This window comes from Antennarius striatus, chromosome 22 (assembly GCF_040054535.1).
Source record: "Antennarius striatus isolate MH-2024 chromosome 22, ASM4005453v1, whole genome shotgun sequence".
In the NCBI taxonomy this organism is placed as follows: Eukaryota; Metazoa; Chordata; class Actinopteri; order Lophiiformes; family Antennariidae; genus Antennarius; species Antennarius striatus.
Genome location: NC_090797.1, coordinates 10,610,780 through 10,634,289, shown reverse-complemented (window position 1 = coordinate 10,634,289; position 23,510 = coordinate 10,610,780). Strand labels below are relative to the sequence as shown.

Below are 23,510 nucleotides of genomic sequence, written 5' to 3'. Positions count from 1 at the left end.
AGAAACCAGGCTGGGTCATACATAAGAGAAAATCCAAAATTCACCAGGTGAACCAGTTTAGCGGTCCGGATCAATGGGTGATCCGAAACATCGGCCGGTCCCAGGTGTGTTAGAATGGATGAAACAGCGCGATGCACTGCCAATCTAGTCAATATCCCTTAGATCGATCACGTTAACGTTCCAATTGCTGACAGTTTGCGTCGTAATTACTTTACAATGGATCCAACCAGATCCTGCTGTGATGATGCTTTTTTTTAACTCAGGTCTGCCAAAGGAAAGGGAATTGAATACTTCCACAAACTTATTCCATTTTTGAATGTCTCAAAATTTTTTGGCCTAAAACTCATGACAAATTAATAAAATGAATGAATTAATGAAATATATGTTGAACATAATTTTGCAATAATAACAGCATGTTATCCACTAGAATGATTTAATTTTGGGGTTAAACATTTATTTAGTTCAGTGTCATGCTAGACGATCATTGTCTAGATATCAGTGTGTGTGTGTTTTTTATCTGAATGAAAAACTGGGCACTGAACAGCTGTGTTATTGGTTTTAGTCTGACTCAAAGCAAAATGTCAGGGGATTCTCTTGTAGCTGGCTCCCTTGTGGCAGCTGACTATGTGGTGTTTGCTCTCATGCTGGTGGTGTCCACCGCCATCGGGGTCTACTTTGCTTGGACCAACAGAGGCCAAGTAAACTCCAGAGATTTCCTTACAGGGGGCCGAAGACTGACGGCCTTTCCTGTCTCCATATCTTTGACTGCTAGCTTCATGTCTTCCATCGCAGTGATGTCCAGCCCAGCTGAGGTAAAGTTGATATTTTCATTTGTGCCAGACTTCAATGTAAAGGACTAAGAAATTAACATTTTTTTTTCTGACAGGTTATTTAATCCCTTCAAACTGATATAGATTTGAACTGATCGACTAAAATCCTGTTTTGTAGGTGTATCGTTATGGCGCAATCTATATACTTTTTGGTTTGGGCATAATGTTATCGACGGTGGTGGTATCTGAGGTCTTTCTCCCAGTCTTCTACAGGCTGGCCATTACCAGCACCCATGAGGTAAGAATGTATATGTTTATGTGCATTTTACATGTTTTTGTTCTAATTGCATATCATGAAATAGACCTACAGTCATACCTTGACATACGAGCAGGTCAAAGTACAAGGTTTTTGAGACACAAGCTATCGCTTGGTACACATTTTTGTTTGACATATGAGCAAACGAGTTGTGCTTCAGATGGACACCGGATGTTATTCTTTCTCTGTTGTCCACAGGGTATAGATGTAGCTTGTGTGTGCTTGTGACTTTTGAGTTTCTTTTAATATTTTTAATTGTTAACGTAACTGATATATAATTAACTCATTGGCTGCAAGCACTTTGTGCCGACTTTCTCTGACGCTCTGGACAGTTACCCGTGTTTTCTTGTTGTTCTTGACCAAGGGCAAGACGCGTCGCTCAAAGCAACATTGTGTCTGCTCGCAGGTGTTCCCTGACATTTACAAAACTTTGTTGCATCACAACTTCATCTTCCTCTGATTTGCCATCCCATTGCAAAGCCTCTTGGATGAGAGGCGAAACGTCTTCAAGAAGCTTTCTTACAGTCCAGTGGATTGATCTAAACTGTTTTGGAGATCCTTTCTGGGATGTTTCTGTACACTGGCTGTTATCTATACAATAGTGAACATAAATAATGTAAACGATGGTTAATAGCTAAAAGTTGTGCAGAAGTGCCATTGTCGTAATTCCATTTTAAATTATCTGTAGGGAGAAATATTACATTGCATCATCAGGGCTCCTAATCTTCAAGCAGCAGAATAATATTGTCTGATTAGTGCGTTTGACCTATTTTAATGTTATTTCACTCAATTGTTTTGATTCAAGTCCAAAGATTTTGCACAATAAGCCTGTCTGAAAAAAGACAATACTTTACAGTATAGAAACAACTGGATTTCATTTATACATTAACAAATGAGAACACTTCCTTACAATGTCTGTGTTGGGGTTTTTTTTTTAATGCAATATGAAGTACCTGGAGATGCGTTTCAACAGAGCAACCCGTCTCCTAGGAACTGTCATCTTCATTTTTCAGACGGTGAGTGAGAAGCATCACAATACAAAAAGGACAAGACAGTTATCCATGAGGCTATCATCAAATCTGACACAGGAAGGTCATTTATGTCTGGATTACATTTCTCTCTCTAACATAGGTGCTCTACATTGGAATCGTCATCTATGGCCCAGCCCTTGCTATCAGCCAAAGTATGTCATTTCAGTGTTCAAATCAAATTATCACAATGGAAAACTGCTAATAACCTTCAGTGTGTTAGTTGAGACTTCTGTCCTTTGTTCTCTCTTTCTCTTTAGTTGCTGATGTAAATCTGTGGGGTGGAATTATTACAACAGGCATTGTGTGTACCCTGTACTGCACATTGGTTAGTAAATAAATACATTGTGTGTGTGTGTGTGTGTGTGTGTGTGTGTGTGTGTGTGTGTGTGTGTGTGTGTGTGTGTGTGTGTGTGTGAGAGAGAGAATATGTATACAGTTGACTATATTTTTTTAAAAATTACTGGTTTTATCTACAGAGGTATGTTGGTGTGGACTGTGGAATACTGATGTAATTCCAATATCTGATCATGATCTATATCCTTACAGGGTGGACTGAAAGCTGTGGTGTGGACTGACGTATTCCAAGTCAGTGTCTCTATGAATCAGGAAAACACATTAAAAAAAACATTCGCAAAACGTCATTCAATCACAATCACATTTGCAAATCTGCCCAACTATATATTTGAATAAGCTCACTTGAAAACCTCATGCTGTCACGCGTCCGGCATCAACCTAGAAGTTCAGGCCTCTAGCCGAGTTAGCTCCAGTCTTCACATTTGTCCATGTCTCATACTTACGGAGCCGTTTTGGCTTAGTCAAACATAGTGGTTTATTTTCTTTGACCTCAGCCTTCATCTTTGTGTTCGTCACATGAAGCCGTTACGGCTGCGTCGGACACAGATGTTTGTTTTCTTGTGACGGCGAAGAAAAAAAAGAAAATAAATGAAGTCTGATATTATTTTTTTATCATGGAATTTCCACGAGTTCCCGCTAGTGTGTGTATGTCTATATATACCGTATATATATACCGTGTATATATATATATATATATATATATATATATATACATAGCACATAAATACATAATGTAAATGCAATGTCATGTTACAATAAAATACCATATTTCTGCTACGCTACAATCCAAAGGTGTCTTCTTTAATCTCCTAGATTGGAATAATGCTTTCAGGTTACCTGGCTGTCATCATTAAGTCTGTGATCTTACAAGGAGGACTCTTCAAAGTCATTTCAGATTCACAACAAGGAGGAAGACTCAACATTTTGGAGTGAGTATGATGCACAAGTGGTCGAGAGAGAGGAAATACTACAGTAGTTTGCTTGTATTACAAATTATAAATTATAAATATATTTTCGGAAGTTATGAATGTGTGTATAGATTGTAATGTGTTATGGAGACAGGATGTACTTGCACACATATTTAAGTACCTATGTACTGTGTTAATCTTTTTTACCATCATAACCTTTCAAATTTGTTTATTGTAATGCATTTTTAACAGACCTTTTTTTTCTTAATTACTATGAATAAAATAATGAGTGAATGACAAATATACAGCTGCAGAAAATGAATGAATGAATGAATGAATGACAAATGTGACCACGATCTTTGTGTTTCATCAGTTTTGACACAAACCCTCTGAGAAGACACACTTTTTGGACCATGGTCTTTGGGGCAACAATGGGCTGGATTGTTTTGAGTGGGACAAACCAATCCCAGGTGCAGAGATATGTCTCTTGCAAGAGCATCACTCATGCCAGAATGTGAGTCACACTTTGTTGTTTTTTATATTGGACACTGGATTAAAGACAGAATCGTGTACTACATGGACTATTCATTAAAACCTTTATTCATGGTGCAGTCTTCAATGTGCAGAACAGTCTCCCAAATATCCTATAGCAGCACAATCTTTCAGAGCATTTAAGACCCTACATGAAGCTTCCTCCCAAGATCTTGTCTCAGAGTTCTTATCAACTTAACTCTTGGATCAGTGGTGGGAATTCTGGGGGCTTAGCTCCCAAGTTGTTTCCTCACCTGTTTCTCAATTTAGAGAATAGCATGGTTTAATATTACTCAGGTTAACACTGATTAACACTTTAACTCAGATTTCTGCAATCTGGTCAGGTTGATGACTGACTAAAACATGCAAGGTAAAAGACTGCACACACACACACACACACACACACACACACACACACACACACACACACACACACACACACACACACACACACACACACACACACACACACACACACACACACACACACACACACACACACACACACACACACACACACACACCTCCAATGGTCCTCTTATCCTTTGTCAAAGACAAGAATGTCTTGAAACTCATTAAAAATATTAGGGCGATTAATGGTTTTTGTGGTAATTGATTTGTAATGTGAAGGATATTCTCTCTGCTTGGTTTTGGTGATAGAATGGATTTTTTTTCCTATCCAATCAGCGGTCTTTAGTGTTTCGCATGACCTTTTCATGCTCAACATGCTGGGAATCACAGCAGAGGATGCACTAAAAAGAAAAGCAAGTGCCAGAAAATTTCTCTCTGGTGAAAAAACAAAAAAGGCAAATACAGACAAGTGGAAGCATGGCAGTGGCAGTGTTACACGATAAAAATGAAGTCAAATGCATACATTCAATTAATACATTCAATTCTAAAGTCCAATGAGCCCACTTAATTTGGTTTCAGTCCATGTGCGCATTGTCCACAACACGGGGTTGTACCAGCGTTGACTTGAGCAGAATTTCCAGAGGGATAATGTGCAAAGTGAAGGAAGGGAATGTGTGAATGTGAGTGTGGGACAGACCGCAATATTCAGTTCACAAGGATTTTTTTCCCCCAAGTTCTTTTCGTTCCTTAGCTCGCCATCCAAACCTGGCCTGAATAAAAAAAGAACAGGACCAGTTTCAGCTCGGTGTACACCAAAAAAAATAAATAAAAAAAATAAATTTATATATATATATATATATATATATATATATATATATATATATATATATATATATATATATATATATATATCAATTAATCAATCAATCAAATCAATAAATAATGCAGTTCGCATCACAATTAATACTCTACAATATTAACTTTGTTCCTTTTTAAAGTGTATGCCCAAAGATACACTTAAATACATACATTCGGAGAAACGGGCATAGTTACGCTCGCTAACCCCATTGTATGCATACAGCCTAAAAGCTAACTGTTAGCGCAACTCACCGGTTCCGCCGTTTCACGAACGTAATCGCGCTGTAGTTGGCTCTCACAAATCGACATTCAGGCGATAAATCAATAACGTTTCAAGTGTTGTCAGTGAAATGAAAACTAAGAATTCGGTGTCCGTCTCCTCTCGCATCACCCGACTCACTTCCTGGGACGCCGTTTTATGGGCACCGATAGGCTGCGTGGGGTCATGTGACGCCCCGACGGTCGCTAGGAGACGACTAGAAACGCCAAATGAATTGTTTCTCCACCTGGGTTACATGGTGCAACTTTATTACAACTTTATTGCAATGCCACCTGATCCAAATCACCACCTGAGTGTCTAGACCATAGGGTCACAGATCAGCTGCTATGACTGCAAACCCAATCATCGAACTGCAACCTAGGGTGTCCTTGGTACCAAGTGTACTTGTGGACACCCTTATGCTCAAACATGGTGTTAGTTATGGACAAACTGTGACTAGACAGAAATCCATCTATTGAATACAATTTGGGTTAACATCGGGCAGGCTGTTACTCCTGTTTGTTGCAGTACCAATATGCAGTCCCTAATTTGAAAAACCAACACAGAAAATAAATACAAACTGGAGAGATAGTGAAATATATCAGCTTTTACACAAACTGTTGCATTCATGTCTCCTAATGTTTTGAATGATTGAATTGAAAATATGTGAGTGTTTGTATCCTTGTGTTTTGCTTATATTGGCATCAAGGTTCTTGTTCCTTTCTTCTTCCAGAGCTCTGTACATCTATTTGTTTGGTATGTGCACCTTCCTGGTGTCTACGATGTTTGCTGGAATGTGCCTCTTCTCAGTGTATAAGAACTGTGACCCATGGACAGCTGGACAAGTTTCTGCACTTGATCAGGTCTAAGACAAGATGCAGGGCATAGCTAAAAGTTATGGTTGTTAGTTTCTAGTACTCCACCAACATGCTACTCTGAAGATTCCTACATACAAATATATAACTTGTATAACAATATTAACACTACCGTTTCATTTTGCTAAATTTGATGTCATGAATGAAAATATCTGCAACACTCTTCTCAGCTGATGCCATATTTGGTAATGGACATCTTGACTGACTATCCTGGCCTTCCTGGACTATTTTTTGCCGCCGTATGTAGCGGCTCTCTAAGGTTCATGTTCATGAAAGTTATTCCACTCGATAGATCCAATGCACACACTCAACATACTGAGTTACAGTATATCATGATGACAACTGTACTGGTTGCTGTTAACCTTAAGGCAGGATATAGTATAATTTGTATGAACTGCAAATGTACTGCAAATTAACCATAGTCATAAACAATTATGTAAATAGAATGGTTTATGTCTGTCATGTTGTGATTTTTTTTGTCATTTCACCACAGCACAGTTTCTACCAGCATCAATGCACTGGCTACAGTGACACTGGAGGACCTGATCAAACCATACACTAACATGTCAGAGAAGCATCTGTTCTGGATGTCCAAAGGACTGAGTGAGTGGATGAGCACTAGAGTGTTACTGAAGCTGTAACTCCGCCGACAGTCGTAAAATTGTGCAGAATTGAAATAACTGTTTCTAATGTGATTCGTCTCCAGCTTTCTTTTATGGGATTTTATGTATTGGCATGGCTGGATTGGCTTCAGCCATGGGAGCAATGTTGCAGGTACAGTTGATCTGTGGATATGTTAGCATCACAGGAACCATAATTCATGAAATCTGAAAAAAAAAGATTGAATACAAAATGCTATCAACAGCTCCAAAAGAATTTCTTACCACAACCAAGCAGGTGATTGAGTTATCGTCATTTTGTAATTCTGAGCTGTTTCAAACAGGCAAGTGTTGTCGTCAATGGTGCTACTGGAGGTCCTTTACTTGGCGTATTCACTTTGGGAATCCTCTGTCCATTTGCCACTTCTAAAGTAAGTTTGTTATTTCCTCATTATCAATTTTTTTTACCATATTATCAGTTATTTTTTTCCACATTTTCCATTTTGTTTTGTTTTTCTTGGCCCTTCTTGTTTCAGACTTAATCTCTCTTGTCGCTTCTTTCCCCTGTATTCATCCTGTGTTACCCTTACCTTCTCTGCCAGTTGATTATCTACCTCACTGTTGTCTTTACCCGCCCTTCCCTACTGTTTATGTGTGAGTTATAATTAATTGTAAAACTTTTTGCTTTTGGACTTTATCCTAACATACTGTATATTGGACTGTTTGTCTTCATACATGTCTGTGTACTATAATTATTTAAAGACAACAATTTTTACTCAAGGTCTTAATGTCACAAATTGGAGGTTTAGTTCATTCTCATAGATTTTCTTAGATCTTTAAAAAATTGTTCTGAATTGATATGATCACCTTTTTAATATCAAGTTTTGGACTAGATTTAATGTACAGATATTCTACAGGGAGCATTGTCGGGTCTTTTGGTGGGGCTGGGTGCCTCCACCTGTCTCAGCATTGGAGGTCTGATATATCCCCCTTCTCCTGAAATGGCCCGACCTCTTCCGCTGAGCACTGATGGCTGTGAATTCAGTTCCATGAACAGCTCCAACTGGACTTCCACTGCTCTGCCAACAGAACCAATCTCCATCACATCCCTTATACAGAACAGGTATGGCAAGTAAGTATGTAACTGGCTGTGGTGAGTGATTGAATAAAATTATTATGAAAGTAACAGGACAGGTCAATGTGTCACAAATGACATACACAATTCTGCAGGTTTTGTATTCTAGCAATACATAACTTTGCTCGAGGAGCACATGCAACAGTTAATTAGATGAGATACAAATCCTATACCTGCATTTATATTTTCTTAAAATATAATGCAGTGCAGAAATTGAACAGAGTAATGTACACAAATGGAATGCTTGTGATTATACTCATATTACGAAAGATATAAAAGATAAGATTTAAATGTACATCAAAATATTAGAATATCCTGGAAAACTACTGCTTTTTCAGGATATTCTCTTTAGGAACAAATTGTTCAGAGATTTCTTTTTAATTTCTATTTGATTATTTTGACCTACAACTCAGAAAAATGAAAAATATCTCAAAGTGGTTAATGATTTCATGGCAGGTTTGAGTAAATCAATAATTACAGTACATTTATAAAAATTATATATATATATATATATATATATATATATATATATATATATATATATATATATATATATATATATATATATATATATATATATATAATAGTATATAGTTGCGCTACTCTTCAACAACTGTTCAACAAACAAAAACACTTCATTCTAGTCTTCACGCTCTGACTGCCTCAGTCAAGTCCTGTGAAATCCCATAGGACTTGACTATATATATATGTATATATATATATACTGTTACTCATAATGCATTGACAGCCCCCCCATCCGAGAATGGGTACCCGCCCAACCGTGTCAAGGATATAACAGCAACAAGTCAGACCAATCGAAAGATGAAGAAATACTGGATTGGCATCTGGGAAAGAGAAGCATTACAAAGAGCCAACGCCCAGTGGCTACTGGACCTGAGAACTGCCTGAACCTCTTCAACCAGATCATGAAGACAAGAAGAATGGTTATTTATTTTTAAGTGTAAACTGTGCAAAGATATCCCGAGCTGCTGCACCTCAGAGTAGCAAGGTGTAAGATACTAACTTGATCAGCGTCCAGGGAAAGGTACAACCAAATGGCTGAGAAAGATAGATACATAGATAGATAGATACATACATACAGTACATACATATGTTAAGTATTTGTTACTAGTATTGGTATTGTTTACTTCTTCCACTACCAGTCAGATGCAGTCAGATACCTGGCAGTCTCCCTCCTATCTCTACTTTGGTCCTATTGGAACTGTAACAGCTGTCATTGTTGGACTCATGGTCAGCATGTTTACAGGTAAACAATACATTTGTTGGTGGCATTTACATACAACAAATGATTAATGGTCTATTTTATATCTTTCAGGGGGTTGGAGGTCCAGAGCGGAATCAAGGCTTACATTAATGAAAGAAGACACAACTTTTTATTACATATTCATGTTCTTCAAAGACAGAGTAAGTGCTCTGGAGCAGAGAAACAATATCAGATGATGCAGATAAATGACAGCTAATGGCTTTTTTTGTTGTGCTTTCCCCTGTTCAGGTCATGAGGAGAGAAGGGAGGTCAAAGGTTACAGAGAGCAAACAGAAGAGAGTTGGAGTTAAAAAACCTGGCCTGTGTAGCACTGAGATGGATTTACTAAATAAAGCTCCATGAAGAAAATAGTCCATTATAAAATATTTACAGTCAAATTTGCCATTGATCACATGAACATTATGAATGTAGACTAATCCGACATTTCAAAAATTACAAGAAATTACATGAAAACTACTTTCTGTTATTATAAAGAGTCAGGAAATTACAGCTACAACCCCACTACCGAATTCCAACTAGAGTTGCCCAACTTCCTACTCGTTTTCTCTCCCTCCCCCTTTCTTCTTACATCTTCAGCTCACCTAAAAAATAATAATAAAAAGTCTCCTAAAACAACGACTGTGTGATAATCTTTCAGCTGTGTCAAACCAACAGCCCCCAAATTATATTGCTTTGTCCCATTCTGTTCATGAAGTGAAAAATTCTATTCCATTTTTGATTCAATATTTGATCGGTGGATACTTGTGTCATGAATGTGGCAAAGGGAATACAGGACTCAAAAGCACAACAGAGACCAGTAGAAATACAAAAGGCAGGTTTATTACCAGGTAGAGGTCGGTACACAGGAAGTGGGCAGACATGTCCAAAACATGAGACAAAGGTCAAATACAGGCAAGGACTGGAAGGCTATGGCAAGACTGTGACTGAGACCCCGTCCACACATAGCTGGGTCTTTTTCAAAACGTTTTTTTATTACGGTTAGGCCTATAGTCCACACGAAAACTGGGGTTTTTGAAAACACTGGCCAAAGTGAAGCTTTTCGAAAACTCCAGGTATACGTTTTTGTGTGTACGGTTGTAACTGAAGCTTTTTTGGTCTTGATACCTCTTACCTGCAGGTGTTTGTAGCAATCTTGTTGATGAAGCCTAAGTGCTGCTGCACATTGAGCACAAACCAAGGTTGGTTATTATCTGACGTGTCACTATTCCACATCGAAGATATGTTGACAAACATGCTTAACACCTGAATATTTGTCCTTCTGTTTTTTCTTTTATTGGAGTCGTGAAGTTTATATTATATATTGTATATTTCTTCATTGCCCTGTGTCTATTTTTGTTGTTTTTCTTTTGTTTTAAATGCACTCGAGGGGGAAAGTACTCATCTTATTCTCAATGAAACCCTGTTTTTTTTGTACAACAAAAATAAAATTCATTCATTCATTCATTCATTCATTCATTCATTCATCCATTCATGTTCCTCATCAAAGACACCAACGCCAGTTTTGGGTCAGAGCTGCAATGAACTGGCAACGAGACAAGACAAAAATAGGGAATATAAGCAAGACTAACAGGGAGTGATTGTGGGAGACACAATCAGAGATCAGATGAACAGAGACGAGGAGGGGGCGGGACAGAAAGGAGTGGACAATGAAACATGACATCTTGAGGTCTGCTTAGAATTCCTGTTGGTGCCCAACATTGTCACAGAGCATTCTGAATATAGTTTAATGAAATGAGAAATTCTCAGAAGACTACTGGGTTTAACAATAACAGATGTGACTGACGCAAGTGTGCCAGTGGCCCTAAGCAAAAACCAGCAGGGGAAAGTTGAGATGAAAGTATTCAGTACACATGCTACATTAGGTTTATTGGCAAAAATCAACTTCTCAGCATGTCTCACTCTTTCTGGACTGAAAAGTTTTGATTACAGTAATTCACTGCTCCAGAATCTTTAACCTTCTGCATCAACTCAAGATGGTTTGGAGCTATTGAAAATGGCTTTTCTTTGTTCTTTTGGGTCAGTGGTAATGGGTGTTTTAGAGTCCATACAGAGAGCCTTTCCATAAATTTAGCATTTACCACACACACACACACACAAAAAAACAACAACTTTGGGACTCTCCTGCAATTTGTTCCTGAAACAGATTAATTCTTTACTTTCTGGGATTTTTCTGACATAAACGTTTTCCATTGTGGAGCAAGGTCAGGGCATAAAGCCTCCTTTTCATGGCTCAGTTTTGGTAAAGACAGAATGCTTACAGTGAATTAATTTTGGGCTTAAAAAATTTGTATAAGGTACTTTACGTCATTGTCACTTGGGTTAAAGGTTTGTTTATTTTTCTTCAGTTCAGTTCAGTGTTAGACGATCATTGACTTCAGTTAGTCATGTCTGAGTTTTTTTTTTTGGTCTGAGAGCATAACTGTTCACCGACCACTTGTGCCATTAGTTTTGCTCTGAATCAAAGCAAAATGTCAGGGGATTCTCATGTTGCTGGTTCCCTTTTTGCAGCTGACTATGTAGTGTTCGCTCTTGTGCTGTTGGTGTCCATCTCCATCGGGGTCTATTTTGCATGGGCCAACAGGGGCCGAGAAAACTCCAGAGACTTCCTTACAGGGGGTCGAACACTGACAGCCTTTCCTGTCTCTTTATCATTGACAGCCAGTTTCTTATCTTCCGTGACAGTGTTGTCCAGCCCAGCCGAAGTAAGGCTGACACTGTTCTTTAATTCAAAGTTTACGGGAAAAAAATAAAATACTGTACAAGGATTTTTTTTGTCAGACAGGTAATTTAATCTCAGCCAGTTTATGCAGACTTGAACTGATAAGACCTATTCCTGTATTGTAGGTGTATCGTTATGGAGCAAGCTTTGTATATTTTGGTTTGGGCCAAACCTTGGCAGTGGTGATGGTATCTGAGATATTCCTCCCAGTCTTTTACAGGCTGGCCACTATCAGCACCTATGAGGTAAGAATATACGTTTAGGTGCATTTTTTTAAATTAAATGTTGTTCTCTATATTGTGTATCATAGAATAGACTTACTTACATTTGCTTCTGAGCAGTTGTTTGGACACATAATGGATGTTTAATAAGAAATGATCAAGTGTCATGTTAGTTGTAAGACGTAAATGTTCCTCTATGGTAGGGGTGCTCACACTTTTTCAGCATGCAAGCTACTTACAAAATGACCAAGTCAAAATAATATACATACTAAAAAAATGCATCACTAAAACAATTAACTATGTACATGTCCTGATTTTACTTTGATGACTTTCACTGAATGGAATCCACCAGTGATGCATAGTTTGGACAGTTGCTGCTGACAACCAGCCTCAGGTACAATTCCAAATGATCATCAGTCATGGTGGACCTTGGACTTAATGATTTGGGAAAAGGCTGACTCACATGAATAAGTGGAGCCGAGTAATGCAATCAAGGAGGTAGCACATGTCCTCATGTTGGGGTACTTTTCCTCCATGAGTAAGTTCCTGAACTATCCATGAGCTCTGAACTTAAGCTGAATGTCCAATTGTAGTGTAAAAATCTCATCTTCCACTCTAGAAGACTTCAGGTGGAACAGCGCACCAATTTTTGATGCGCATGAATCACCCTCAGCATCTTCCAGAAAAGGATAGTATGTGAATGTAGCGACTGGCTTCAACAAAGAAAAGTCTTAATCAAAAGTGTTTATCAAACACTGACAGACAATTGTCGATCGGCTCTGTGTAGCGTGGATAGTCAGGTTACACACAGACCTTTTCTTGCATCTCCAGGTTTGAGACCAGGTTCTGTTAATTTGCCAAATAATGGCACTGCATAGAAAGGTGTCACACCTTTCATTTGAGAAGATTAACTATTTATTAATAAAGTCAGCTGCGTCAACAATATTCTCCTTTTACCATCTCTCCATCTTGGAAGGACTTTCTGTTCTTGACGATGAGGTGACTCAACCAGACTGATACTTCAGTGACGGTTTTCACTTTTGAAGTTGGCTGTGAGAAAAACGACTGCTGTCCAAACATCTGGTTTCTCAGTTCCCTCACTTTACTCTTTCTCGGCTCACTTTCGGTGGACAGTTGTTGTAGTTTCTATGAAGAGTCTAAAAATGCCACCCCACGTTTCCCTTCTTCGGTTTTGAGATAGTAGACTGGCAGATCAGGCAAATGCACTTCAAAAACATCATAGTTTCTGATTTCTTACTTGGTTCTACTCCCCCACTCATAAGTTTAAGACAAAAACCCCGGGCTAAAACTTGAATTATCTAGCTAGCTTATCAGTGTTGCTGGCTTGGCAATGTTGTTTGTGCCTGCGTGGTGACACAAGGTCAAGAGAAAATCAGATGTCATCTGACTGGCTGTCCTGTGTGTCAATCAAGTCATGCAGTGGGTTATAGGCTGATTTCTATTTTTTTAATGTCATAGTATGATCTACTGATCATACTATCTATCCGATCGCGATCGACAGGTCAATCAACAAATTGACCACCCCTGCCCTATGGAATGTTTCTGTATACTTGCTATTATCTAATTAAAAAGGGGGAACAAAGGGAACACATATAAAGTAAATGATGGTTAATAGTTACATTTTATGTTAAAAGTGTCATTGCTCTAATTCCATTTTAAATTCTCTTTCATTAGAAATAATGCATTGTAATATCATAGCTCCTGATCTTGAAACAGTGGAATGCATTTGTCAGATCAGAGTGTTTGACCTATTTTAATGTCATAATGCTAAATTCATTTGATTCAAGTCCACAGATTTTACACAATTTTCCTGTCTGACAAAGAATGATACTTGACTGCATATAAATAACTGGACTCCATTTATATATTAACAAGTGAAAGCATTTTTTTTTTACAATGTGTGTGTTTTTTGTTATGCCAATATAAAGTATCTGGAGATGCGTTTCAATAGAGCAACCCGTCTTCTAGGAACTGTGATCTTCATTTTTCAGACAGTGAGTGAGAAGCATCACAATATATAATGACAAGACATTTACCCATGAGACTGTCATCAAAATGGGTCATTTATATCTGCATTTCATTTTTCTGTCCAACACAGATGCTGTATGTTGGAATCGTCATCTATGGTCCAGCCCTTGCTCTAAACCAAAGTATGTTGTTTTCAGTCTATGTCGTTCATATCAAATTAAGACTAACATCAGAAAACTAAAAATAATTCAGTGTGTTATTTGAGTCTGATGTTGTCCGCCCTTTGTTCCCTCTTTCTCTATAGTTGCTGATATAGATCTATGGGGTGGAATTATTACTACAGGCTCTGTGTGTACTTTTTACTGCACATTGGTTAGTAAATTAATACAAACATAACACATATAGAGCCAGATGCTTTGTCCGGGGATTGGATCACTGAGCCCCATGCTGTTGACTACCACTCAATCCAAACTGCACCAGTCCCCTACGGTTTGCCCTGGTTCCCTAGCAACTGAAGTAGACCTTGTTGACTCAGGCGATGTCCGAGCCAGTATGACTCTTTCATTACTGTGCTCATAACTGAGGTAGGCTGGTATAGCATTAAGGGTCTTGCTTAAGGACCCCCACTGACTGGGGTTCGAAACCATGCCCTCCTTTATTCGAAGCCATGTCCCTCCTGCATTTGAGTAAGTAAACTGGATAGTGCTTGCCCTGACTGGGATTCAAACCCACGACCTCCTGCATTCAAGTCAGATTACTTAGTCAGTACAGTACTGTATGACACAGTATACAGGTATATATAGATACCACCAATTTGATTTGGTAACGTCTACAGAGGTATGTTGGCATGGACTGAATGATTGATGTAATTCCAATATCTTGTGACAAACTATATCCTTACAGGGTGGACTGAAGGCAGTGGTGTGGACTGATGTATTCCAGGTATAGTGTCCTGTGAATAATGAAAACACACACATAAAGACATACAGTATATGTCACTGAATATACAGCCCATAGACCTTTGTTCTTCAATGCATAACAAATCAAAACAAATAAACATGAACTGTTTTCTCAGTGACATAGAAATTAGGAATTGTATTCTTGCAAAATGTCACACAATCACAATCATATCCAGAGAAAATACAGTAGTGTAGGACCTAAAATCAATGTAAAATAATTTAAATGCATGTCATTTACTATTTTTTTTGTTTTTCAAAGCTCTATTACTACTGATTTCCAACCCAATGGTGTCTTATTTTATCTCCTAGATTCTAATAATGCTTGCAGGTTGCCTGGCTGTCATCATTATGTCTGTGATCATACGAGGTGGGCTATTCAACGTAATTTCAGATTCACAACAAGGAGGAAGACTCAACTTTTTGGAGTGAGTATGATGCACAAGTGACCGAGAGAGAGGAAATACTACAGTAGTTTGCTTGTATCACAAACAATAGATTATACATATCTTTAAGGAAGTCATGAATGTTTTATATGAATTAGAATGTGTTGCGGGAACAGGATTTATTTGCACATATATTGGGTCCATTTTACAAAGGCAGGGTTAACATACCCTGAGGTAAACTTGTGGTTATGGATTGATTTACCCTGAATTTGGAGAACCAGGGATTTCGGTTTCGCAAATGCTTTTCAGGGTTAGTTTTGTTAAGCAGTTTAACAGGTGCGACAACTCTAAAAAAAAGCCATCATCAATGGAGCCTCGATTCGACGATTCACCATGACGACGGACAAGATGCGCACTTTACGGCAGTCGGAGTCCAGATTTTAATTTATGAGTATGAAGACTTTGAGGACATTTTCAGAAGAAAGACAAACAGCGTTGCAGCTGCAAAGAAGAGGGAGATGGTGTGGGAGTGAATTGCTGCTCAAGTAAGTTTAAACGTAGTCTGTTGCACTCATGGTAAAATTATGTAGGTGAATGGCTTCAATAATAGTTTATTAATTTATTTTCTTTAGGTGCAATCCAGCGGGGGAGAAGCGCACATGTCAGCACTGAGAACGAAGTATAAAAACATCGTTCAAACAGGTCAGACTTCTGCACCATCTCATTAGGGATCCTCTTCATCCTCATTATGTTTGATATTGTACAGTAAATATTAAGTGGACGTTTGACTTTTCAGTTGCTTTATCACCAACGTAATGCTCTTTTCACACACAAAAATGTGCTCTCATCTAGATCAAGTTCTGTTAAATAAAGACATTTATTGAAACGTTTAAATGTTATGTAAATAAAACAGTAAATTGGCATATGCACGTTACAAAAACAGTTGAGAAGAATATTCATACCATTGCCTATACCTATATTAACTAAGAACTGAAATCAGGAGCTGACATCTAGCTCCTTTGAATGGTTTCCTTAATAATAGCCAAAACCGCTTTACTTGTTATATCAATATCTGTGGCATTGTACTGCTTATAGCTGCTTTAAGGTATTCCATGTATTACCAGCTATCCACTAAAGACGTTTATAGAATAGGGCAGATCTGGACAAAGAAATATTGGAGCACAAGTTAGAGGTGGGAATGGTTACAGGTGAATCATGTTAAATATTAGAACGTTAACCATTGTAACGATACAAAAATGAACTTTGTATTTGTAAGAAATAAAGATGACCAAAGGAAACACGTATTGTATGTTTTTATTGCCCACTGTGATGGTGGTGATTCTGACTCTGAAGTGATTCTGGCAGATGGTGTCTGTCACTGCTCTGCCATTCTGGATAGCTGGAATCATCCTGAGGTGACCTAGACTCTCTCCTGTAATGTATAGTGGATTAAACTATAAACTCACCGTCCGACAGAACCAGGTAATGAAACGGCATGAGCGGCTGTGAAAGGGGGTGTAGTCAGAAGAAACCCTGGGTTTGTGGAATAAAACCTGCTCCCGACCAGGTTAGCTTCAGAGAGTCTTACTGCGGTAACAAATCCAGAGGTTCAGTTTACCTCGCTTCATGAAACAGGCCAGGGTTACTGCTCTAACTCTGGGTTAAGTTACCTCCCTTTATGAAACCAAAAACCCTGGTTTGCCCTGATTTCAGGGTTACCTTACCCAGGTTTTCCATTAAACCTGCTTTGTGAAATAGGCCCATTTAGTACAGATGTACTGTGTGTACATTTTTTACCATTATAATCTTTCTGCTCAAATAAGTTTAATGTGATGTATTTTTGAACAAACTGGCTTGAATAAAATAATGAATGAATAAAAAATGTGACTGTGTTTCATCAGTTTTGACATAAACCCTCTCAGAAGACACACTTTTTGGACCATGGTCATTGGGGCAGCAATACACTGGGCTGGTGTTAATGGGGCTACCCAATCCCAGGTGCAGAGATATGTCTCCTGCAAGAGCATCACTCATGCACGAACGTGAGTCACACTTTGAAGCTTTTTACAGACTGTATATTGGTGTTAAGTGAGATTTGAGATGTGGTTCCTGAAGGCTGGGCAACTATTTGGGAAACAACAAAAGATAAGTTAACACTGTATATACATTTTGTTTGGTTGATGGGGTGGCAGTTGTTTACTTGGTAACTGATTTACAATCCAAAATATATCTCTTGTCCAACTTTTGCAGTTCCAGGGATACAAAGTCCATCAAAAGAAGTTAGAATTTTGTGAAGATTATATTATTATATTATATTATATTGTAATATATATTATATTTAGCAGCACAAACCTGTAGAGCACTTGAGACCCCACCTGAAGTTTCCTTCCAAAATCTTATTTCAGATTTCTAAACAACTTCATTCTTGGATCAGGTGTATGTATTCTTGGAGCTTAGCTCTAAAGGAAGCTGTTTTGCCCCTCTATTCTCAAGTTTTCAACATTAACATGGTTTAGCATTAGTCAGTGATTAACATGTTAACTCCGAGTTCTGAAATCTGGCACTTGCTATTGTGACAACATCAAGGTTAGGTTGATGACTGAGCACAACAGGCAATGTATAGGCTGCCATTTTGGGAAGTTACAAGGCAAGAAGGACCAAGAGAAATGCTTAAAAACATATGTTATATGTTAAGTAGAGGCACAAAGACGATAGCAGCATCTTGCAAATGAACACAAATTGGGTAAATAGTGAAATATATCAGCATTTATACAGACTGTTACATTATCTGTAAATCTTCCCAATGTTTTGAATGAATGAGTCTGGAATAATGTTAGTGTTCATGCATTTTGCCTTTTTTTTGCACTGAGTTTCATTGTTCCTTTTTTTCCCCAGAGCTATGTGCATCTATATAGTAGGTCTGTGTATCTTCACGGTGTCCACAGTGTTTGCTGGAATGTGCCTCTTCTCAATTTATAAGAACTGTGACCCATGGACATCTGGAAAAGTTTCTGCTCTTGATCAGGTATAAGACACAATGGAAGGTTATAGCTGTTAGTTAGTAGTTAGTATTCTTCCACTATACTATACTAGCACTCCTCCAACATGCTGTATTGTATATCTTTACATATAAATAGATAACTATATTAACATTATTGTGTCACTTCCATGTAATAAATGCTAACATCCGCAACACTCTTCTCAGCTGATTCCATATTTGGTGATGGACATCTTGAGTGACTACTCTGGCCTTCCTGGACTATTTTTTGCAGCCGTATGTAGCGGCTCTCTAAGGTTCATGTTCATGAAAGTTATTTCACTTCGTAGATCCAATGCACACACTCTGCATTTTAAGTTGTATCATATTGACAACTGTACTGCTGTAAATCTTTAGGCAGACTGTATGGAATAGTGCATATCAAATTATTGCACATGTGCAGTACTGCAAATTAACCTTAGCCAGACAAACTTGCATGAATATGATGGTTCATATCAGTCATGTTCTGATTTTGCCATTATTTCACCACAGCACAGTTTCTACCAGCATCAATGCACTGGCTGCAGTGACACTGGAGGACCTGATCAAACCATACACTAACATGTCAGAGAAGCATCTGTTTTGGATGTCCAAAGGACTGAGTGAGTGGATGAGCACTAGAGTGTCACTTAAGCTGTAACTCAGTCTGCAGTTGCCAAATTGTGCAGAAATGAAATGTCTGTTTCTAATGTGATTTGCTTCCAGCTTTCTTTTATGGGATTTTATGTATTGGCATGGCTGGATTGGCTTCAGCCATGGGAGCAATGATGCAGGTATAGTTGATCTGTGGATATGTTAGCATCACAATTCCTTAATAAACACAAATAGGAACCATATGTATTCTGTGGAATTTGAAAAAAAACTTTTATATTAATACAACATGCTCTGAATCACTTAAAAATATTTTTAGCACAGTGTACCAGATTTTGGAATCATGATCCCCAGTTTGTAATTTTGAGTTGTTTCAAACAGGCAAGTGTTGTCGTCTTTGGTGCTACTGGAGGTCCTTTACTTGGTGTATTCACTTTGGGAATCCTCTGTCCATTTGTCACTTCTAAAGTAAGTTTGTCCTTTCCTCACTGTAGCTTTTCTTCCCTTATTATCAGTCTATTTGTGCCACAGGTTTCCCATTTTGTTTTATTTTTGTCACCCCTTCTTTTTTCAGACTATATCTGTGTCTTATTATCATTTCTTTCTCTTGCATTCATCAACTTCACTTTTCTGTGTGAGTTATAATTGACTCCAATCTTTTTATTTTTGGACTTTTTGAATTTTTACAATGTGTTCCTAGTAAATGTGTACAGGATTTGTTAGCTATTCTATAAAAAATGTTGTTTTGAATTGATCTGATCAGCTGTGTTGAATGTGAGATTTAATGTAAAGTTTTTCTACAGGGAGCATTGTCAGGTCTTTTGGTGGGGTTGGCTGCCTCCTCCTGTGTCAGTATTGGAGGCCTCATATACCCCCCTTCTCCTGCAATGGCTCGACCTCTGCCATTGACCACTGCGGGCTGTTATTTCAATGCCACAAACAGTTACAACTGGACCTCCACTGCTGCGCCAACAGAATCAGTCTCCATCACCGCAACCCTTGTACAGAACAGTGATGTCAAGTAAGTGTGTAACTGAGTGAATCAATTACTTTGAATCAAATTATTATGAAAGCAACATGTGATTTCATTTTTTTGTTGAAGATATACAGCATAAGATATAAGTACATCTCAAAAAATCAGAATATCAAAAAAGTACTGCTATGTTTATTGTTGTACTTATTCAAGAATCAAAATCTTTCAAGAATATATTTTATTTGTAATGTTGATTGCCAATCACCTTGGGCTGATTAAAATAATTAATAGATTTATTTATTTGTTTTTTTATTTTTTACACACACACACACACACACACACACACACACACACACACACACACACACACACACACACACACACACACACACACACACACACACACACACACACACACACACACACAGTCTACTGCCATCAATAAAATGCCACATACTTCAAACTTATGCCAAGTGATATTTTAGCATCCAGTAGATGTCGTACTAGAGCAAATGAAACCTCATGAAGCTCATGAACCGCAGTGAACCGATTGGGATTAAAAGCTTCAATGCTTGATGGGACTTCATCTGCCCATCACAAACTGCCCAGTTAACATAATTTTAGAGTATCATAACTATTCCAAAGATTTTTCATGTTTTTGACATGAAAATCATGACAGAACAGACATGTTTGGCATAAACCCAACACATCATTCCAAGAAAAGAACCTCATACCAACTTTGTAGCATGAAAGTGGCAGGTTCATGGTTTGGGAATGCTATGCTGCAGCAGGAGCTAGCCAGCTCACCATCATGGAATCCTTCATGAAGCAGAACTGGAACCTGCAACACGACAATGACCCAAAGCATACCAGGAAATCCATGAAGGACTGGCTAGAAGAACTGGAATGCCCTAGTCAAATCCTGAAAATTAATCCCACTGAGATGCTGTGGGCTGACTTGAAACAGGCTGTACAGGCAAGAAACCCCTCAAACATCTCGCAGCTGAAAGAATTCTGCATTAAGATCAATGTCAGAGTCTGGTAAATGGCTACAAGAAGTGCCTCGTAGAAGTTATTTCAGCCAAAAGGGGAAACACAAGTTATTAAAATGTGCATTTTTGTTCATATCTTTTGTTTGTTGAGTAAAACAATATTTCTTTTTGTTGTTTAATTGCAATTAAATCACTTTCTTTGGAAGATATAAACAAAAACAAGATTGCACATTGATATGTATTGATATTTCTTAATAAAGAACTGATTATTTAGTAAGGTGTCCTAACTTTTTCATGTGACTGTAGGTGCATTTTAGACAGTGACACCCGAACCAGGAGAGTAGCTCTAGAAGATTCCAGGAACATTATCTGGAGCCTCAGTACACAAGAGTGCAGTCCTATGAGCAGCTAAGACTGTACAAAGAATCTTTAAACTCCCAGGCCTGTGGTAGAGGACCTGGGTGTGAAGATGACACAGATACCCCCTGTCATACACAAATGCATACAGGCGGGGCAAACTGACTGACCGGTTGATTGATTGATTGATTGATTGATTGATTGATAGAGATTGGCATTGGGATTACTTATTTATTTCTCCCACCACCAGTCATCTGCTGGCAGATACTTGGCAGTTTCCCTCCTACCTCTACTGTGGTACGATTGGAATTTTAACATCTGTCATTGTTGGACTTGTGGTCAGCATTTTTACAGGTAAAATAAAAAGTATTTTGTTTGTGATATTTAAATACAACAAATAAACATTAATGATCCTGTTTTGCATCTTTCAGGGGGTCGGACATCCAGAGTAGAATCAAGGCTTACATTCAAGAAAGAAGACACGACTTTTTATTACCTGTTTATATTGCTCAAAGACAGAGTAAGTGCTGCAACAGAGAAATAACAACCAATGCTGCAGACTCATGATGGCTCCTGACTTTTTTTTTGTGCTTTTCCCTGTTCAGGTCACGAGGAGAGGAGGGAGGTCAAAGGTGACAGAAAGCAGACAGAAGACAGTTGCAGTCAAAAGACCTGACTTGTGTAGCACTGAGATGGACTTACTAAATATAACTCCAACATGAAGAAAATAGTCTTTCACAAAATGTCTACATTTAACATTGCTATTGATTACATGAAAAATATGATTATACACTAATCCAAGACGTTTATAAGATCAAAAGATCGAATACCATTTATCTGTCATTTACTATATGCCAGAAAATCAAAGCTTCAAATGTATGTCTGCATTCAAAAATAAAGTCATTTTTATAATTTTTAAGTGGTTAAAATAATGAAAATGCTCTAAAAGGTTTTATTTTGATGTACAATATGTATTTGTTTCCTTCCTATTTTCATTCTTACGGTCCTGCTTTAATCCACCCCCATACCTGGAGCCTCACTAAAGGTAATTTGATTGGTTGATGTGCTAAAGGTCTGTTAGAACAGAGGTTGGCAAGCTGGTGGGCCACACAGAGTTCTAAAATTTGACATGTGGGCCGGCTGAGGAGCTGCACAAACGTTTATATGAAAGGTTTTGGTCTTTAACAGGCAGCAAAGCATGAATTTGCAAGGCTAATTGTAAAATAATTATTTTACAACTACATTTATTACATAAAATTGATTATAAGAAATCCTTTATAATCAATCTTTTAATAATCCCTGTAGGGAAATTACTTTTTTCCACTCCAAATATTCACATTTGTGTATATACTGTGTTTTCTCTTAATTGGTAATTTGATTCATTTATCTGTATTTGTAATTATATATTTTGAGGTAAATAGTTATTGGCTGCTTTATACATAAGTTGTGCAGTTTTGTAGCTTATGATGTCATGTATTTTCACTAGTTTGGATTAATAAATATTTAAATAATTTGTATGAGCTCTATAATGTTCAGTGTGAATAATTCTTAAGGCTCTTTTCTGGATCAGAAATAAAGGTTGTAAGCCACTTTTATATGTGTTTCCCCATACTTCAGCACAGTAGTTAAGGTAGGGCAGGATTAGTGCACAATATATTGTATGGAGTGCCTTCTGATTTAATAATTTTTGAGTATCTCCAGAGTATGGATACACTTCTGGCTAACATTTTTTGCAGCTGTCTTAAATGAGGTTTCCAATTTAGCATCTCATCAATAATCACTCCTAGCATTTTAAATTCAGCAACCTGTTCAATATTTACTTCATTCATCTTAATATTAATTTTGTGTTTGCAGCTTTTCTTCCCAAATAACATATACTTAGTTTTTCTTAGGTTCAAGGATAATTTGTTTATATCAAACCACAACTACATTTTGGCCAATTCCTCATTGACTGTTTGGGCTAATTTATTTATGTCATATCCTTTGCAAAGGTTGGTTGTATCATCCGCAAAAAGTA

General features: G+C 37.8%; 2 protein-coding genes across 4 annotated transcripts; both read left to right on the top strand.

The window, feature by feature from the left end:
* Nucleotides 1-554: 554 nt before the first annotated feature.
* Nucleotides 555-10,668, top strand: LOC137589128 (sodium-coupled monocarboxylate transporter 1-like). Of its 2 annotated transcripts, none has more exons than XM_068306633.1 (17): nucleotides 555-812; nucleotides 949-1,068; nucleotides 2,037-2,102; nucleotides 2,218-2,269; nucleotides 2,375-2,442; nucleotides 2,664-2,702; nucleotides 3,285-3,400; nucleotides 3,753-3,893; nucleotides 6,112-6,241; nucleotides 6,424-6,512; nucleotides 6,747-6,856; nucleotides 6,960-7,027; nucleotides 7,197-7,283; nucleotides 7,770-7,975; nucleotides 9,151-9,254; nucleotides 9,324-9,412; nucleotides 9,501-10,668. In XM_068306633.1, the coding sequence occupies exons 1-17, from the start codon at nucleotides 579-581 to the stop codon at nucleotides 9,612-9,614; spliced, it is 1,833 nt and encodes a 610-aa protein (XP_068162734.1). In that variant the 5' UTR covers nucleotides 555-578; the 3' UTR covers nucleotides 9,615-10,668. The 2 variants fall into 2 exon arrangements, with proteins under 2 accessions (XP_068162734.1, XP_068162733.1); XM_068306632.1 differs by having other exon boundaries at nucleotides 7,770-7,984.
* A 1,056-nt stretch (nucleotides 10,669-11,724) lies between these two features.
* On the top strand, nucleotides 11,725-22,958 carry LOC137589126 (sodium-coupled monocarboxylate transporter 1-like). 2 transcript variants are annotated; one of them, XM_068306629.1, is made up of 17 exons: nucleotides 11,725-11,974; nucleotides 12,117-12,236; nucleotides 14,162-14,227; nucleotides 14,332-14,383; nucleotides 14,506-14,573; nucleotides 15,105-15,143; nucleotides 15,470-15,585; nucleotides 17,445-17,585; nucleotides 18,439-18,568; nucleotides 18,749-18,837; nucleotides 19,073-19,182; nucleotides 19,286-19,353; nucleotides 19,553-19,639; nucleotides 19,975-20,192; nucleotides 21,744-21,847; nucleotides 21,925-22,013; nucleotides 22,099-22,958. In XM_068306629.1, the coding sequence occupies exons 1-17, from the start codon at nucleotides 11,741-11,743 to the stop codon at nucleotides 22,213-22,215; spliced, it is 1,848 nt and encodes a 615-aa protein (XP_068162730.1). In that variant the 5' UTR covers nucleotides 11,725-11,740; the 3' UTR covers nucleotides 22,216-22,958. The 2 variants fall into 2 exon arrangements, with proteins under 2 accessions (XP_068162730.1, XP_068162731.1); XM_068306630.1 differs by lacking the exon at nucleotides 21,744-21,847.
* The last annotated feature ends 552 nt before the right edge of the window (nucleotides 22,959-23,510 follow it).